Source organism: Artemia franciscana, chromosome 5 (assembly GCF_032884065.1).
Source record: "Artemia franciscana chromosome 5, ASM3288406v1, whole genome shotgun sequence".
NCBI classification, from domain to species: domain Eukaryota; kingdom Metazoa; phylum Arthropoda; class Branchiopoda; order Anostraca; family Artemiidae; genus Artemia; species Artemia franciscana.
In genome coordinates this window covers 57,799,383-57,819,340 of record NC_088867.1, presented here as the reverse complement: position 1 = coordinate 57,819,340, position 19,958 = coordinate 57,799,383, and the positions used below count along the sequence as shown (strand labels likewise).

The window sequence follows — 19,958 nt, the reverse complement described above, 5'->3', positions numbered from 1 at the left end:
ATATATATATATATATATATATATATATATATATATATATATATATATATATATATATATATATATATATATATGTCCTGATGTGAATGTCCTAAATGTGGTTAATGTTGACTATCACCCGACCCATAGCCACCCAACCTTGGATAAAACTGAAAAAGTTGACTGGCAACGCTGACTAAATCCAAGGAGAAAAATATATTTCCGACATGCGAAAAATACATTTTCCTCCTCTAAATTTCTTTGAAATGATGCCACTGGTTTCTATGTAATTGTGAAATAAAAATAATTTATCCTCCTAAGCTGGTGGATAAATAAAGATCAGGGTCAGTGCATTGTTGCCTCATAGGACTAGTTCTCGTTGTTCGGGCTAGTGAAAGTATAATTTTGGCATTGCAACAAATTTATCAACAATTTTTTTTGTTGATTAGAATTTATTAGCACAGCTCTAAGGAATTAGCCTAATCTCGCATTAATGTTACATTAATATTGCAGAATGGACAAATTAAATTGAAACAAACGCATAACTAACTTAGTATATTGAAAACCCCCCAAGAATTTGGCTTGTAGCCTACATACTTGTTTACCCGGCGTTTCAATTACCCCGGCGGGATTGTCGCAATTAACTGCAATCACCGTGTTAAATAAGTGCGATTATTATAACCTATTGAACGCTATTTGGACAGCGAGTTCAATTTTATGCGAATAGTTTGAAAATTTTAAGAAATGGTCATAAGTCTAGTGCTCTAACTTTCTGTCTCTACGCCTATAGAGTTTTTTTTTACCTTGTTTTATCAAAAATTATAGTTAAATAAAACAAATAAAAAAAAACATTAAGGCCCTTGCTTCTCCATAGTACATTTAGAGAACAGTTCTAGCAGGTAGATTTTTAATATATCCTGATAGATAAATACACTAAGAATTTTCCATCAAAAAGTTTGTGATAGCAAACTGTAAGTAAGGAGTGACGCGTCTCAATAGCACACGAAACTCTAAAAGGTGACATTTTTATGTCACCAATCATGCATACCAGATGCTGTGTGCCGAGCTTAATAAATTGTGCCAATCGTGGTGCAACTGTGCTAAGCCTGACGGAACTGTGCGACATACGTACCGTTCCAAGATGTACATCAGGCGGTGGGAATTCAGTACCCCTCGACTTAAAGTAGAAAGTTTTGAATCGGGACTATTTTAAAACAATTCATGAAATTTATTTACTTAAAAAAAACAAAAAAAACAGAGTATTTACTGTGTCCTGTCTCACGACCCAGTCATTTTTACTTGAAAGAATGCAAATTCGCTTAAGAAGATCGCCTTGAAATCATTTTTCAATCGCTTTCATGATTCAATAATGAAAATGAAATTTTAAAAACTAAAGTAAAAATACTTTGTGAAAATGGAATGTGAAATCAAAGAGAATGTTGCATACTTTATTTATCGGGTGTCTTTTATCCAATGTCTAATTTCTCCAGGAATTGAAAAGCCGTCGGAATTGAAATTCTTTTTTTCTGCTTCTGGCGGTCAATCAAATTGTGGTACTTGTATGATATACCCCCAAGCACTCAGATTGTTCATTCACTGCCGCATTGTAAAAACCGTTTGTTTTTTTTTTCGTTTGTTTCTTTCAGCTTAGTGTGAGACAAGACAAAGAGAAGTAATATAATAGATGGAAAATATATAGTTTATAGTATATATTTGTACATTGCACATTTGAGGGAGGGGGGGGGGGGGTAAATTATTTGGAGAGTGTTAAGTTAGAAATACAAAAAAGTATTTGAAAGTATTATTGTTAAGTGTCAAGTTCTTACTACATAATATGGAGAATAATCATGCCTAACACCCGCTATACTCAACTACTCAAGTTTTTTTTTAAATAAAAACACGCAAAAAAATGATTTTTTCAAAGTTTTTCTTATGGAAGTAAAGTGTGAAGTCGTCTAAAGTTTATTAAAAGCCCAATTCTGCTAAAATTCAATGAATATATACCATTAAAAGATATTTGCTGTAAGGATCAGGAAAATCTCAGTTTTGTGTGAACCACGACAACCTATAAAAAAAAAGAGAGATCTTGGTAGCTTGCAAAATATACTTTAAAATCTCCTTTGTTTTTTTTTTTGGTCTGTGTTGTACTCGAACACAGACATCCTGTTTTTGATTTCTTTTCTATTCAGTTTTTGTACTCCAGAGTGTTTTTTACTTTTTGTTGGTAAAATTTATGTATATATATATATATATATATATATATATATATATATATATATATATATATATATATATATATATATATATATATATATATATATATATATATATATATATATATATATATATATATATATATATATATATATATATATATATATATATATATATGTATGTATATATATATATGAATATATATATATATGTATATAATTTTTTAATTATTTTTTAGGGACCTTCCTCTGAATAGAGACAGTACTCTGTCTCTACTAGGGGTAACGATTGTTTATTTATTGGCAAATGTGGCATACTGCACAACACTTTCTCCGGCAGATGTTTTAGCTTCTGGACCTGTTGCACTTGTAAGTTGTTTTTTTCATATCTGGGTTGTTTCATGAGGTTAAAAGATACGTGATTACAACAATTGTTTTGGTCGGGTGGAAGCTGGTTAATAACAATTAATACTAAAAGCAGGAAAATTAATTAGCCAACTTTAGGAAGGAAAAAATGGAAAATGAGGTAAAATTCACAAACAAAATTCAAGTTTCTCACACATAAAGCATCAGTAAGACCATTGATTCGAGATGGTATGTTAACAAGGTGAAACCTATCCCATAATTTACTGTTACGGTATCGTCCCGGCAAACGGAGACAAAATTTAAATATCGGAAATATGTATCTTTTCTTCCCGAAGAAATGGGTAGTACCTGATAGGAAAAGAATTACTGGAGACCTAAAACTGAGGTAAAAACTACATAGATCCTTTCGATTAATGTACCTTTATTCGGCTCATTTTGCAATTTGTTACCTTTAGATTCTTAACCGCTTTATTTATCAGGATTGAACAGTTAGAAGAAAGAGAAAAACTGAAGTTGTTTCTCGAGGCCTTGTTTGTCTTTTTTATTTGCACTGGGATGGCGGAGGGGAGGATCTTCACCGAAAGATATCCATTTTCATTCTTTATTTGTTTTACTGGCTGTTTTTGAAAAAGTGTGGGATACGCCCTTTCATTTGGGGATAATGAATACTTTTGATGAGAAAATTACAAAAAATTCTTTTGACAGCAATCTATTCCCGTGAAGCGGCTACAACCCTGCTTTGGATGAAATAAATAGTATATATATAAATACTTTTGCCAATATATTACACAGACTTTCAACATATACCGATGACGTCAGTGGTTCTATTATTTTGACAGAAATAGTTATGCAGGTTACGTCTATCACGTGCTTTAAATGACCTGTCGCATCCATAATTCAACACCATTGTCAAATGCCAAATTCATTAGTGCCATCAAGTTACACACCTTCGATTTTATTGGCTGATATGAAATACAGCTTGCCTAAATCGATGACAGAGCTTGGCAAAGTAAGCTGATTTCGGGATGTAAATAACTTTTTTTCTTCTAAACAAACGAGTAAACATATCAACTTTGTCTATTGAAGAACTTCAGGCAGTGTAAATATACCAAAGGGACTTTATGGGGAATCTTTAATTTATTTTGATAGAAATTCGCCAATTGAGATAAGAATAGATTGTTCATCCGTACGTTATAAGGAAGGACGAAAATTCTTAATGTACGAAAGGATTTGTTAATAGGATTTTTAAATTTTGCACCTTAAGGTTGGATGGTAAATCTCATCCCATTTAAGGAAAACCGTATTCATTAAAGATGAAATATTTTTGCCCTCATTAACATTGTTTCTTTTGATAGAGGGTTAAGACCCTTCGTAAAGGTTTTCCGACATGATGAATTATGAATTCCCTAGTATAATTTTGCTTCTCATGTGATACTAGTAGATTGGTTTTTGTTCTTTTTTGGTCTCATTTTTGCCGTCAAAATAGATAAATTTCTGTAACCAAAACGTGTAATCGTAACCGAAACGTGTAATCGCAACCGAAACTCTAAAAAAGCGATTACAAAGCTCTAAAAATGGATCTCAGTCATTAATTATTTTGATAAAAATGAATCTATCAAATGAATGGAATTTTTATGCAGGTTCTAAATATATAACAAGCTTTGAGTTTAAATTTACTTATCAAAAGGTAAGAACCTGAGAAAATTTGCCAAATTTTCGAGAAAGGGGGAACCACCCCTTAAAAATGCAAGTAATCTAGATGAAAATCGCACTATCATATTCAACATATTAGAGAACCCCATTTCAAAGGTTTCAGGTCCCAATCTATAAAGACGTGGAATTTCACATTTATTTTTTCTCAGTAGAAGCATCACGAAAACGTGTTTAATTATTGTTTTTTTTTTTTTTTTTTTTTTTTTTTTTTTTTTTTTTTTTTTTTTTTTTTTTTTTTTTACAGAAGTGGGCGTATTAAGCCAATGGTTCTAAAAAAATTAGGAGAGGGTCATTTGAACAGAAAATAAAAGTTTCAGTATCTTTTTATGCAGCCAAAAAAGACTATGCCACAGAAGTGTTGTTTTCTGCCATTTTGTGGCACCAAACAACGATCTAGCCCCAAAGTGGCCAAACAATTTGAAATTCTGAGATAACCAATCATTTTAAGAACACCAAAAAACCATGTATTGAACCTATTGGTTAAAATTCCGTGTTTTAGAGTTTCGGTTACTATTGAGCCGGGTCGCTCCTTACTACAGTTCGTTACTACGAACTGTTTGATTATGACTGTGAATGGCAATGGGATGAGGTCGGGAGTCGAGTTTGTCTAAGGTAGACAAACTAGTTATACATCTTGTTGGTAGTTACTGTTATTCTGAACATTATATTTTGCATTCCAAAAACAGAAGCAGGAGGGAAGCTTAAATCCGAAAATGAAAGCGAAATACTAATAACTTGTAGGTTGAGCGACTAACTTTTTTAGGGGGGGGGGGCTATCTCAGGCAGTAGAAACTGAGCTTGCAGTTCTTTTTTGTGCGTAGTATCTGGCCAACCTCTGATTGACAAATATGAGTCAAAACAAATGAAGAAGCACTTGTTTTCCCCTAAAGCACCATTTTTTAAGAAAAGTCACCAAGTTTTTGCAATCAAATGTATTGGCAACTATGGATACTTATTCCTGGATGCTTATCACCCGTGGATATTAGCCCTGGATACCCATCTCCTAAAGAACTGTTGAATTATAGCGGTTTTTTGTGTGTTTGGGGAAAAGGCTTCTCCAGAAAATGTATCACATATAGAATATGTGATATATCATGGGGAACCAAATTCAGGAAATTGAGAATAATGAGACGGTATCCACGCCTCTCACAATTTTAAATTTTTGAAAATTTGCTTATTATGCTTTTAGTGTCCGTTTGTCTTTCAGAATCCCCCCCCCCCGATAAATTTCAGTTCACATACCTTTACTTGCAAATGATATTTGTCGAATTTCTAAAATAATAAAAACAACCCACTTGGTTGAGTTACTTTTGTGTACTTTTTAGGGAATTCTCCCTAATTCTTCCTAAACTTCTCTGTAGAAATAGATAAGCTTATCTTTTCTTTTCAGACATTCACTAGCAAGTTCAACGGAATTTTCACAAGGATAATCGCATTTTTTGTAGCTATCTCTAGTTTTGGAGCGTTGAACGGATCAATTTTAACATCATCAAGGTGACCTCATTTTCTTCTTTTACCTACGATTTATTGCCTAAGCCCCAGATGGGACATACATCCGTACTTTGGGAAAATTAAATAAAAAAAAATAAACTTTTTTTTAACTGCAAGTAAGGAGTGACATTAAAACTTAAAACGAACAAAAATTACTCCATATATGAAAGGTGTTGTTCCTCCGCAACGCCTCTGCTCGTTACGCTAAAGTTTGACTCTGTCACAACTGCACTTTTTAAAACAATAAAAAAAACTTACAGTTTCCACAAATTTCATATTTTCAAATTATTTTCATAAATCTTTATCTTACCTTGCTGTGATAAATCAATAAAAAAAAACTAAAAAGGAATGAAATATAAAAACTAAAGGATGTTCTAAACCATATATTTCGCCTATGTTTTGGAACATTTATAAAATATTCCAAAATCCCTCCTTTTTTAATTCTATTTATTTTTCATACTTTACCTTTGACTGCTCAATTTTATGCGTGGAGGTAATATTTTGTGGCGTGGAAATTTTGCGGGACGCATTCCTCGAGGGGAAAGGGGAACCTACCACCCTGTAAATAATCCACATTCTTTGTTGAAAGCCTTTATCAGCACATATTTGTTCTAAAGCGTTTTTTAGTGTTGTGATACTTTTGTTGCCTGATTCTGCATACAAATAAGATAACTGCTTTTCTAAGCTTCCATCTATTCTATTTAAAACAAAACAAAAATGTTGCAAAACTCCTTTCTTGTTAATTTATCATGAAGATGAAGCTTGAAATATGCACATATCACTACTCACCAAAATACGCATGGATGTATTTTTGGCGCTGTAGTCATGGTTAATTTTAACGATATCGACAATTATGACTATATTGCGGCTTAGGCGCAATAGTTACTTTCTTTTATCTTTACTTTCTTTTACGTGTTTTAAGAAAAGGAGCAGGGTTATAGGGGATGATGCTGGGAATTATGGAAATGAAGATATTAGTCATTGTTGTTTATCTTAGGAAAATTAAAAAACAGATTTATAATCTTTCCCTCAATTAATATTCTTGGGTAATTGGCACGAGAATGTATCATGCAGATTTATAAAATTTTCTTTAATAAATATTCTTACACAATTGACAAAAAGAAGCGTCATGTCAAACAGTTCGTGGTAACGAACTGTAGTAAGGAGCGACCCGGCTCAGTAGTAACCGAAACTATAAAAAATGGAATTTTGATACCAATAGTTACATCAAAAGAATCGCATTTTAATGCTGATTTTAAAATTATAAGTTTCAAGATTAGTCTTACCCATCAAAAGTTACGAGCCTGAGAAAATTTGCCTCATTTTTAAAAATAGGGGGAAATACCCCCTAAAATTCAAACGATCTTAACGAAAATCACACCATCAGATTCAGCGTATCAGAGACCCTTATTGTAGAAGTTTCAAGCCCCTATTTACAAAAATGTGGAATTTCGCATTTTTTGCCAGAAGACAAATCACAGATGCGTGTTTTTTTTTTTTTTTTTTTTTTTTTTTTTTTTTTTTTTTTTTTTTTTTTTTTAGGGGGTGATCGTATCGACTCAGTGGTCCTAGAATGTTGCGGAAGGGCTCATTCTAACGGAAATTATAAGTTCTAGCGCCCTTTTTAAGTGACCAAAAAAATTGCAGGGCACTTAGCCCCACGCTCATTTTCCCCCCAAAGTTACCGGATCAAAATTCTAATTTAGCTATTTTATTCACCATAGTCGAAAAACCCAATAACTATGTCTTTGGGGACGACTTACTCCCCCGCAGTCCCCGTGGGAGGGGCTGCAAGTTGCAAACTTTGACCTGTGTTTACATATAATAATGGTTACTGGGAAGTGTACAGACGTTTTCAGGAGGTTTTTTGTTTGTGGGGGGAGAGTTGAGGAGGGGGGTTAAGTGGGAGGATCTTTCCATGGAGGAACTTCTCATGTGGGGAAGAGACTTTCAGTGGAGGGGGCGCAGAATTTTCTAGCATTATTTAAGAAAACAATGAAAAAATAAATATGAGAAGTTTTTTCTACTGAAAGTGGGGAGCAGCATTCAAACTGAAAACGAACAGAAATTATTACGCATATGAGGGGTTTCCCTCCTCGTAATACCTCGCTCTTTAAGCTAAAGTATTTTTAGTAATTCAATTATTTATTCTACGGCCTTTATGATTCAGGGGTCATTCTGAAGGAATTTGGACAAAATTTAAGCTTTCGTGTAAAGAGCGAGGTATCGAAGAGGGGTGAGCCCCCTCATATATGCAATAAAAAATACGAATATAGAAGTTCGCTACATAAGTTAATTCGTAAGTTACGTATATTTTTTACTTATGAAAACGTTCGTAAAAAATTAAAAGTTATAGTTGCCTTTTTAAGTAATCAAAAATTGGAGGGCAACTAGGCCTCCTCCCTCGCTCCTTTTTTCTCAAAATCTTCCGATTAAAACTATGAAAAGGCCATTCAACCAAAAAAAAGTAATATGCAAATTTCGTTTTAATTATTTATGTGCGGAGAGCCAAGATCAAAACATGCATTAATTCAAAAACGTCCATAAATTAAACAAAAAAACAAGTTTTTTTTTAAATGAAAGTAAGGAGCGACATTAAAACTTGAAACGAACAGAAATACTCCGTATATGAAAGGGGCTTTTCCTCGTCGACGCTCCGCTCTTTACGCTAAAGTTTCTTACTGTTTTAGAAAGTAGAGTTAAGAGAAAGAGTCAAACTTTAGCGTAAAAAGTGAGGCGTTGAGGAGGAAAAGCCCCTTTCATATACGGAGTAATTTCTGTTCGTTTTAAGTTTTAATGTCGCTCCTTACTTTCATTTAAATAACTTGTTTTTTTATTTAATTTTACAAATAAAGAGGCCATGTAACGAAAGTTAAAACTCGAATCTCCAATATTTACACAAAACAAACTGTTTTTCTGAACTAGAATTTTGGTGGATTTGAATTTATTTGGATTAATTTTGTTAGTATTTATTAAAAGGAAGACAGTGTTTACGAGGGTTGAACAAAGGAGTAGTTAAACATGAAGCAAAAAAAGAATTTCTTTTGATTACAAATAGCCACAAAATTTAGATACTTGAATAGAGATTCATTTAATTGTAACAACTAACTAATAGAACAATAAATATTGTTAAATGTTTAAAATATGAATTTTGTAAGAATTCGGCATAATTTCATTTTTTTTAGCTTAATTACTAATATAAGATTAAAAAGAATGGTGTGAGTCACAAAGTATGCCTAGATTCCAAGCGCTGGAAGTTATCTGACATTTCAAAATCTTTCCCAAAAGTAAGTTTATCAACTCTTTATTATTCTTTTCTCAAAAGAAGAAACGACGAAGCCCTCCTCTTTTTTATTTACTGAATACTGTTGAGTGAAGGCTGATAAATTAGTTGTTTGTTTTTTTACATTTTTTTTTTTTTACCTTAAAATGAAACATCGTATGATTTCGTTCTTTGAAACATATGTTCATCAGTCCAGATAGTAATTGACTAACTAGTATTGGCTATACTTAACTTAAAAAGAAAACTTCTTGCCAAGACCTGACGTAAATCTGGGAGCGGGAGAATTGCATCAGCGTGGCGCACACCACCTTGTGTGCACGATTATTGAAAGCGACTGGCAGTTTATGTTAGCCTATACTTTTGTCTTAGCGACAATCTTCCTTAATATTTGAAGCATTTGATATACCCAAAATAAGAACTCTAGCGTTCTTAAAGTTTGGAAAATTTTATTAAAATGAAACCAATTTGAAATAATCACTGGCCAAACTGTGTAAGCTATAGCCGTCGAGGTTTGTGTAAACTTTCTGATAGTTTTCACTCTCCAATAATTCTGTTTCTTTCTGGTTTCAAGCCTTTATCACGGAATAAGGAGTTAAAACGTAATTTTAAATACTGCAAATTTTTACTATACTTACCAAAATGGTACAAAAATCGAAAGATTATTTTTCGTTTTGGACTTGCCGACTTCTAATGCTGCTTGGCAACATTGCTAAAGATCTGAGAGCTCCGAAAAAGAAGAGCGCCAGTGATCCTCTCGGCTTTTTATTTCCCGACGTGTAATCGGTGGACATAGTAAAGTTGTTTATGTCGTGCGTTTGTTTTAATTCCTTGTAGGTTATCTATTTGTTTTGTTTTTGTTTTTGTTTTTTCTTCGTTTTTTACTCCATATTCGTTTTTGATTCCGCGTTATTAACTACTTACTTATGTATATTATTTTAGTGAATTAATTGAGATATTTGGAAAAACGTCTTTGTCGCCTTTGTTGAATGGTCAAAAACAGCTTGATTGTAAGTTGTAAGAAAAAGCTCTACTTTAATTTTGGCTATTCTTATAATGTTGTCACAATAAAATGTTCATAAAAGAATATTAATTATTTATGTTTGTCGTCCGAAATTGTCGTTCAGAAATTTGCTTGATGGCTTGATGCTGGTGAACGAATGGTTCTATAAAACAATTTTATACAATTTTTATACAGTTATGAATAAACAATTTTCTCTGCAATGAGATAAAAGTCACTTGTCTTTAGGTAAAAACGCATACTCTCTTCTGAGCATCCAAAAATCAACCGCATTGTCTCATCGCAGCTTGTATAACATCAACGTTATAGTTTTTAGATTGACTGGCTGAATTTTACCGATAATCTAATTTATATGAAATAATATTGTTATATGTGTATTATATATGTATTATATTATATATGTATATGTATTATATATATGTTATATATTGTTATATGTAAATGTAATAAAACATTTATATGCATCTTCAAAATACATATATTTATGAATAAGACTCCTTTTAGGCTGTTCTATGCTGGGGCTTTAGAAGGACAGATGCCGAAAATTCTAAGCATGATTCAAGTATCAAGAATGACGCCAACGCCCGCTGTCATAGTTCTTGTGAGTTTTTTTTTTATTTTTTTTTGTATAATATAAGTAGGTAATAATATATAAGTAATATAATAATAATATAAGTAATATAAGCTTTGGCTAATATAAGATAGTCGTATAAGATTTATTGGGTTTTATTATCTCCTCCTTAAAGAGGAGATTATCTCCTCCTTTTATTATCTCTTCCTCCTTGTTTTGTTCCTCCTTTAAGGTTTTGCAGTTTCTTTGAGAGGTAGATTTTCATTTCTGTGTTAAGAACTGTGTTCTATTTAAGCTTTTTCTTATAAATTTTTAGTAGCAGCGAAAAATTTGCTTCACTGCTTGTTTTGCGGCAATTGTTCTAACAATGAATTACTCCATGGGTATTGCACAATTTGGTAGTAATTACTGCTTTTATGAAGATTGGCCAAAAAGTTTCATTTCATCTTGTTTTTCTAGAAACAAGTCACTGTCTTCAGAATGACATCAACACCTGCTGTCTTGGTTATTCTGGCTTTTTTCTTCTTTTCTTCTTTGATCCTTTTTTAAAATATACATTAAAAAATAGGATATTTAGGAACATTGTAAGAAAAGAAATTAAAGAAACGAAAATACTGGATGAAACAAGACAAATATTCCTGGAAAGAAACTTCCAAAATATGCCAGAATATTCCGAGAAAAAAAACTGCGTCACAGAAGAATCGCAAAAAAAGCTCCGATTAAAATTAGACAACCTTTGATGCAGTTTTTTCTTCCTTAGGTAGATAACTGTGGCCACTTATTAAGCGCGTGAAAGAATCTTCACCAATTTAGTTACTATTTAGCATTAAGCGAGTGACATTGTTTTTGTTAATTGTTGATATTGGCAGTGGTTTGCTTTTTAAATGAGGGTTTTTAGCTTTTAAATATTTATTCTATTTTTTTGTTTTACCTTTTTTTAGGTTTATATCCTTGCAATTCTTTTTTTTTTTTGGCTTTCTGCGTTGTTTGTTTTTAATCGATTTTTTTTTATGTTTTCGTTCAGAAAATGTGACCTCGGCGCTGAAAAAGGCAAGTAGTTATCTTCCAGAAATATTGGTTTCGTCCAGTATTTTCGATGGCCTTAAAAAACCCATTCTCGAATTTCATTTCTTTTATTTTATCTCCTTTAAGATTTTGGAGTTCCTCAAAGGGAAACATTTTCAGTCCTGTATTGATATTAAATCTATTTTTGAATTGAGACTATGGTGGTAAACTTTTTGATAACAACGAAAAATATAACTCACAACAGCTTTTTCAGCATTTTGGCTGAGGGTGGCTATTACTCCATGTGCATTACACGATATGGTTGTAATTACTGCTTTTGTGGTCTTTAGCTGCTAAATTTTATTTTTATCTTGTTCTTCTAAGAAAATTTCTGTGTCATCTTGTTGACAATTTTAGCTATCTTACTGAACTTAAAAAGATTGAAAAGCTTAATTTTTCAAACGCATCTTTATTTTCTCTTCTTTTTTTTGATCCGTGAATAAAACTCATACTTGCTACTGTCAGCATACTGATACTGTCCGTTTAAATTTATATCGAAACTTGTTGTCTTTTAATGGAAGAAGGATAAAAGAAAAAGATATCCACCCCCCCCCCCCGCGTATTGACGTCAAAGGGTGTCGATTCGACGTTTCTGTTACTGTTATTATTATTAGTATTATTATTACAAAACAAGTAGCAAGTCTGTAATACTTGGGACTGATTTTGAGGGTCGAAATTAAATTGTTTAAAAAGCCTGTTTTTTCAACTGAAAGTAAGGGGCAACATCAAAACTTAAAACGAACAGAAATTATTGCGTACTTGAAGGGGGTTGCCCCTTTCTCAAAACCTCTCTCTGAAAACAGAAAAATTCTTATTGTTTTTATTAAATGACACTTATGTTTCAGGATTCGTTCTTAAGGAATTGGGACAAATGTCTGACTTTAACGTGAGTAGCGAGGTATTCAGGAGGGGACAACCCCCTCATATACGTATTAATTTTTTTTCGCTTTAAGTTTTGATGTTGATACTTACTTTCCGTTGAAAAAGCTTATATTTATTAACTTACCCCGCGTAAAACTCCCCTATGAAGAATTTCACCTATGGAAAATCCCTCCCTACAGAAATGTCCTCTAGACAATTCTAACCCGGTGAAAGTTTTCCCGGGCAATTCTCCTGAACAACTCCGCATGCATAACTAATTCGGCAAAGAGAAAGTAAAGCAAAAATTATTTCATATAGGAAGTTTTGGCAAATTCTACCAAGTTTAAAATTTACCCTGAAAAGTTCACCCCCTGAAACTTCCCTTCCAACAGAAGATTCTCCCCTTTGAAAGCTCTCCCCAGGAGAAAATTCTCCTCCTCCCCCTCCCGAAAAATGTCTGTGTACTTCGGATAGCAAATACTACACGTTAACACTGGGTAAATTTCATGCCCTATAGACATTTCCCTAGGGGCTATGGGGTTATGTTATCCTCAAAGGCATAGTTACTGGACCTTTTAACTAAGCTGAAAAAATTGCTCCCTTGAAGACATTTTTATATTGACTCGAAAATCGTATTTAGGAATATATCTAAAAATATTAATTGTGTATAATAAGTCGTGCCAATAAACTAAGGCACGTATGTGGGAAGGTGGTTTATTGTAGTTCTAATTGATTCAAAAGTGAGTCTTTTTATTGTATTCAAATCTAATTAATTAAAAATGGCAACCCTCAATCCCATGTGGAAAAAAAAATTCATATGGTAGAAAGACTAGCTTGAAATTAAAAAGAAAGAACAAGGTCTGTTTTTCATAGTGGAAATCAAATCTTTTTCCAGAATACAGGCAAGAAATCCTGTCAGAAAAATATATCCCTTTTGCGTCAAAGCCTTTGTTCGTTTTCTCAATTAGTATCAATCTTTAGAAGCTGTTAGAAGGAAAAGGTTGTCTTGAATAGCCTGTTTCTTGTGGAATCGTAGTTTTCCTTCTTAGTTAATTAAGTCGTCCTCTAAAAGTCTTTATATTACAATATTCCTCATTAGAAAAATTATTTGGAATGTTAATCTCACATCATATTTCGCCACTATAAAACCCAGGACTAAAAGGGCAAATCTTTGTTTCCTGCCATTAATTTTCAGCTCATAAAGAGGATACTATATCACTTACAATTTTGGTTGAAAGAACCTTCTTCCGATATTCTAGACCATCAGTTCGATTTGAGCAGTTATCGTAACCGTGCTTTTAGGGAGATATAGAGAGGAGTAGGATTCTTTTTTCTGGTTCCGGCTCAGAGGTTTTTTATGGGTTCTATACGGAAACAAATTTCTTCGCTGTTTTTTACTTTTGTTAATATTCTCTTCTTATTCTAAATCGATATGTTCTAAACATTTTTTTTTTCGTATTTGGACACGATAAAAGTCCATATTACGATTTTTTGAAGTTTTTAAAATTTATGTTTAAATGGATGCTTTAGTTGTTAGATTTATAATTTAATCCGACTCATTCCCTGATGAATAGTCTTTCTCTGATGTGAGCTACCTTTCTACCTTTTTCTGATGTGAGTTTTAGTGTTGATTTTTGTGTGTATTGAGTTGACGCGTGTGCGTCTGTCTGTGTCTTCTTTTATATAAATCCTTTTCGCTTGTATTTTTTTATCCTCCCGTTTTTACAGTCTGTATTGGGTGTTATATATATATTTATATATATAGAGTTTTTAATCACTCTGATGTGTATCTGCTCTAAATCTCTAGAAGCTATTAAAGGGAGGTTGTGGTGGAAAGGTCTTTTTTGTGTAAACGTATTTTTAAATCTTCTGTTGTACAATTATTTAATAGAAAGACAGAAAAAAATCCGCTAGTTTTTAGTGTATAATAGAAAAGCTAGGTAAAAGGAATCCATAAATACAACAAAGAATACATAAAATTAATTAACTTTGATTAAGAACGTGTCACAAAAATATGAGCGAAGGCAAAAAAAGGAAGAAAAAACATTAGCACGCAAAAAAATTGACACTGCTGCATGGGGGCGTGTTCTGGACGACCCGTAAAAGGGGGAAAATATAAATAAGTAATAACACAGAAAAAACGGGATTTAAACCAGGAATTCAAAATTAAGTATATATAACGCTAACTAAAAAAATAGGCAAAAATAAACTGTCAAATTTGTTTGATGAATGTTTTGGTATGCCATAAAGCAACAATTTATCAACATATAACAGAAGGAATGAAATAAGAAGATAAGATTTTCACTTTTTTTGACAATATATTAATTTCTCAAAAATTTTCAGTTAATTTTCAAAAAAATTTTGGAACTCAATTTTCATTCGGGGAAAATGGGGGTATCTATGATACTTCTGTGGAAGAACTGAGTTCAAGATTTTGTATGCGGGCTTTATATACATTCACCATATTCCATATAGATTATGCACTTAAATTTTTTATTTCTTTTTTTTTTGTGAACTTCAAGCCGCCAAAAAGGCGGCTTGAGATCATTGAATCATTGAATCATTGCCAAATAGGCAATGATTGATTTTTATATTGAAAATAAATTTAGTGCATTATTTTTTACGAATAAGGCTCTTACTCTGTAGTTCTACAGCTCTATCGTTCGTCTATACTGCTGCTTACCTTGACAATTCAGAACCAATCATAGTGGTGCTGTTAATATGCCTAGAATTTTAGAAGGAACTGACAATGTTGACCACTCTCTCGAATGGATCGCACTCCTCAAAACAAAATGCTTACACTATTTACGTTTGATAACTGTTGCCGAGAACCAGTAAACACTTTCTCGTTTACTGAGTGATGAACCAATCAAACAAATATATATATTTCGAACTGTTCGCAGAATGAAAAATGTTACAGATTGTTCGTCAACGATGTACCATGCTTAGAGGATCTTCACCTAGTAATTGTCTAAGAAAATCAGTAAGCACTGCTTCTCTTACACTATGATGAAGCTGTAGAGCATATTATCAAATCTCTTTCTTGCAGTAATAACTGCGAAGTTTCACTTGCTTTTTTTTAAAGATAAGTAAGTAAATTCGAATTCGAATTCTTAAACAGTGACATCAATACCACTTGAGGACTGTATATTCTGGGATCTCGATGTCACTTACTGTTGATTGATAATCAGTCTTTGAAAACGTATTTGGAAGTTAATTCTCGCTGTTAATAGATGTCTGGAATGACATGGGTATGGTGTAGGGCAGGTAGTATGGTATAGTGGCAGGTAGTGAGGTGGGTATAGGGTCATATTGGGCACTCCATTTGGAATGGATAAATAAAGAATGTCGTTTTAATCGTAATGCTGGATGTCTCAAAAGTTAATAACTTGTGTTTCCTGCTGATTTTGGGTCTTAGTACCGAGCTTGAAGATTTTAATTTAAAAAAATTTAAATAGTATGTTTACTTCTTAAGTATCGTTGCGTGTCGAGCAATGTTTCGGGTGTACTTTATGAAAACATAAGGTTTACGTTCTTTCCTTCCCCTTCTTTTTCTCCTTATGGTTTCTTAGTAGTTCACGGAGACACTAATAAATACTCGGTTGTATAGACACCAAATACGACAGATGTTGGTAATTATTTTTTATAGTGTACAGAACGATTCAGTTTCCTGTTAAAGGCATCTAAAAGTTTTTTTCTTCGCGACTGCATCTATTGTTCTACTGATGGATCATTTTTGTTTTTATTATTATTCTAAATAGTTATATTAATTTTAATTGGCCTTGTGCTGCAGTTCTGCTCGCTTACACGGAAAAGTAAAATTAGTCATATATTGTAGTAACTTCAGATTTTTTTATTTTGATTTTAAGAGGATTTAATATCTCTCAAAACATTTTGTGAGCCTCAGTGTCGGCTGACTGTCACAAAGACAAGGGGCCTATTAGCTATTTCTCGCAGGGGACTGGTCATCTTCGAGAGTTGTCAAGAATCTTCGGTCTGGCGTTGAAATTTGGCTGAAAGAACAATGATATGTTACGCCCCTTTTGTTGGCAACTTTGTCAATCAGAGCGAGTATCACCACAAAGAACCCAATGTGGCCAAATTGATCCAATGGTAGCTCCTTTGAAATAATATTTAGCGTTTTCCTAGCAGGTATGCTAAAACACTTGTAGGGACTATTATGCTCCACTATAAACGAAAAAAACAAAGATCAAATTTCTCTGCAGCATAAATCGCGATAAGTTGAATGGAGTATCTATGATTTCGTGATAGGTAGGGGTCGCCTTTTAGTTTCCGTTGTTTATTCAAATTTCTTATGAGTGTATCTTTTAGGCTTTACTGTCAATATGCTACCTTCCGGTGACAAATATAGATTTGCTGATAATCACCATTGGCTCTGCAACTTGGGTAAGTTACAATTAGTCTTTCTTTTCTCTCTGTATTTTTTTCCCTTTTTTATGAAGGCTTTAATGTATATGTATTATTACTCCTTTTCATCTATCCAGTATTTTTTAATAGTTAATTAAAACAGTTAAAAATCCACATTTGAAACAGGGTAAGAGATTCATACTTTGCTTTTCTCAGTTGGGGTTGCTATGACTGCCACAAGGTTGCTCAGAAAAGTGTGAAATTATATACCCCATTTTTTTGGCCAAGACGGCAGAGGTCCTTCTGGTTAATCTGAACTGGAAATCCCTCATGTATAAAGGCAATTTTTTAAATTAGAGAGAAAAAAGTATGATGTGCACAGTCTATTTTTTCCGTATTATTTTTTTTTTAATCAAAGGAAAGTATTAGCACGAAGAGATATGTAGAAAAAAACCTATTTACGAAGAATGAAACTATTAAAATAGCGGTAGATCTCTGGTTTGTTGCCTGTTAGACGGATTTGCTTTTTCTGCAGGTTATTTGCTTTGTTCTTAAAAACCTCTATTATCTTCTTATGTTTATCTCTTTGTCTTTATTCCCCCACCTTACTATGTCGTTGTGTGTTAGGACACTCATTTCTTTCCATTTTCTTTTTAATTCCTATGCATTATTCTGGTCTCTTTTAAAAGTAGCTTTAAAACACTTTAGGAGCCAATTTGGAATAATTAGAGATTTGGTTTAGCACTTACCGATATTGATGGAACAATGGCGAAATCAGACTGTTTTACATTACGTATTCTATGTATGACGTTGTTGAGAAAGGTGTTTCAATTCGCGTTTACATCCAATCTTTTTACCGCTAGGTGAAAAAAAATTATTTACATATCAACCAGTGAAATGACGTAATTTTTATACAATTCTGGAAAAGGGTTATGGCAGCTTTGCCTCTCACTCAGACTATCTGTCTTGGCTTTACTCCAATTAGCTATGGCTCTCAAACCTTTTTATTGGAGTCCAACAAGTTTATTTTAACTGTTAAACCCTTTGGTTGTACAGCATCTATTTCTGGAGATATTGGACTTGAACTGACTGACTGTCCGGCAGTGTCTCCTACCAGTTAACAAGTATTATCTAAAACCTTGGACCTGATTCGAAAGTCTTTTCTTGTCCTGACCCCCAGTTTTGTAGATACCCTTGGACCTAAACGTATTATTAAAGCAAAATTTTCTTTGGTATTGTATTTCAACCTTTTGTGTCGAGTTTTGTTTCTTTACTTTCTATTATCCTTATAAAAAACATCTCTTATTTTTTCTATTTTGTCTTATTTCAAGTTCGTTTATAAGTGCAGGGCAATAACAATTGTGGCAAATCACAGAGCTTACTACCTGTTAATTCGATTAGTTACTTTTCAGTCGCTTTATATCTATAGTTACTTCATTGTCACTATTCAACTACGTTTACTCTCTCTCTCTTTCTCTTTCTATCTATCTTTCTCACTCTCTCTCTTTCTCTCTCGTGTGATTGAGATAAAAGCTGTTACTACATTTCGAAATGGAAAAGTAGGAGTGTGACTTAGTACTTGCTGATGGATGGAGTAATGCCCAACTGAAACTACTTGACATTATGCATTTTCAGTATGTGATTTAGAATTCTCAGTAGGCGATTTTTTTTTAAATGTTGTTCTATGCATATGCATGACTGATATCATTGACAATAAAAAAATAGGTCGAATGAGTAAAAATATCCATTTTATGCTAGAAATGTCCAATCCGTCTGAAACTTTAAGTGAGCAAATTAAACTTAAACATGTCAGTGCATATTTGTATAAACTCAGTTTTTGATGAATCTATCCGTTGTATCTAGTTAAGATTAAAAAGGTATTTTTCATCTAAAAGTAAACAACGAAATTAAAACTTAACATGAACAGAAATTGTACTAAATACGTGGAGGGTTAGCCCCTCTTTTCAATCCCTGCTCTTTACGCTAAAGTTCGACTTGAGCTTTAATGAAAAATAAGTATGGAAAAAATACAGCATGTATTTTTTTTTTCAATGAGTGTAAAGGATGAAAATAAAACTAAAAATGAAGAAAATCTTTTATACATAGAATTTACTTTCGAGACGTTCCCTAAGTGGACCTGGAGGAATCTTAAGGAGAGTCTATCCTTCTGGATATCCATCCAAATCCCCGGAATCATTTGTTTGGATGACAATCCTCATTATCCTTCGAGTCATTGTTTTTTTGTTTGTTTTTTCAACTATTTTCAAATTCTTTATTTATTTTGTGCTTGCCTCTTTATGTTTATGGAGCATGCTTCTTTGATGTTTCCCTTGCCTATTTCTGCTACAGTCTAAGGCTTATGCACTATTGCTATGAATTTTGGAATATTCGCCAGCACCCTTATTAGGATGCCTTTGTGACAATTATTCCGGCATTTAACGAACTTAGTAATGTTTGTGATGAAGATACGACTTGGTTGTCCTTAGTGCAAAGCCATACCCTAATTTACACAAGATATCTCCGCCACTTTCTTTTACAACGGGCTGAGAAGCATATGTTCCCTCATCTCACTTGGGACTTGGAAATCTTGCTTCACAATTTCTTCCATCAAATCCGCGCTAATGGCCATGTGCGTTTATGAGACATCCCCCTTGATATAATGCCTCGATATATTAATCTTCTGTTACAGAAAACAATAAGATTTACAAGCCTTTCCAATGCCTCGTTAGACCGGTCATTTACAGAAAAATCCTTCTATGGAAGTGCATATCCTTCTTGCCAGAATCCAGCATCATTAGTTACATCTTTTACCCATGCATCTGGTTTATCGTCCTGACTTCGCGTCTTGATGAAGCTCCTCCCAGTCTTGTGGAAAAGTATCAGGACAGAAGTCAGTTCCACTTTAGATTTTATCGTCCAGGCCATATACAATGCTTTGGACGTCCTTCTTCTTCGAACGTTCGCCGAGGATAAGTTTGGATGAGTTTACAGCTTGTGAAAAGCTTATTTTTGGGCAGGCAACATGAGGTT

General features: G+C 33.1%; 1 protein-coding gene across 1 annotated transcript in view; it reads left to right on the top strand.

Annotated features, from left to right (window-relative positions):
• Positions 1 to 19,958, top strand: part of LOC136027633 (Y+L amino acid transporter 2-like) — a 72,876-nt gene that overhangs the window by 21,805 nt on the left and 31,113 nt on the right. The window contains exons 5-8 of the mRNA XM_065705058.1: positions 2,432 to 2,561; positions 5,662 to 5,765; positions 10,568 to 10,664; positions 16,893 to 16,967. Coding sequence (XP_065561130.1) covers positions 2,432 to 2,561; positions 5,662 to 5,765; positions 10,568 to 10,664; positions 16,893 to 16,967 — 406 coding nt within the window. The remainder of the gene's footprint in view (positions 1 to 2,431; positions 2,562 to 5,661; positions 5,766 to 10,567; positions 10,665 to 16,892; positions 16,968 to 19,958) is intronic.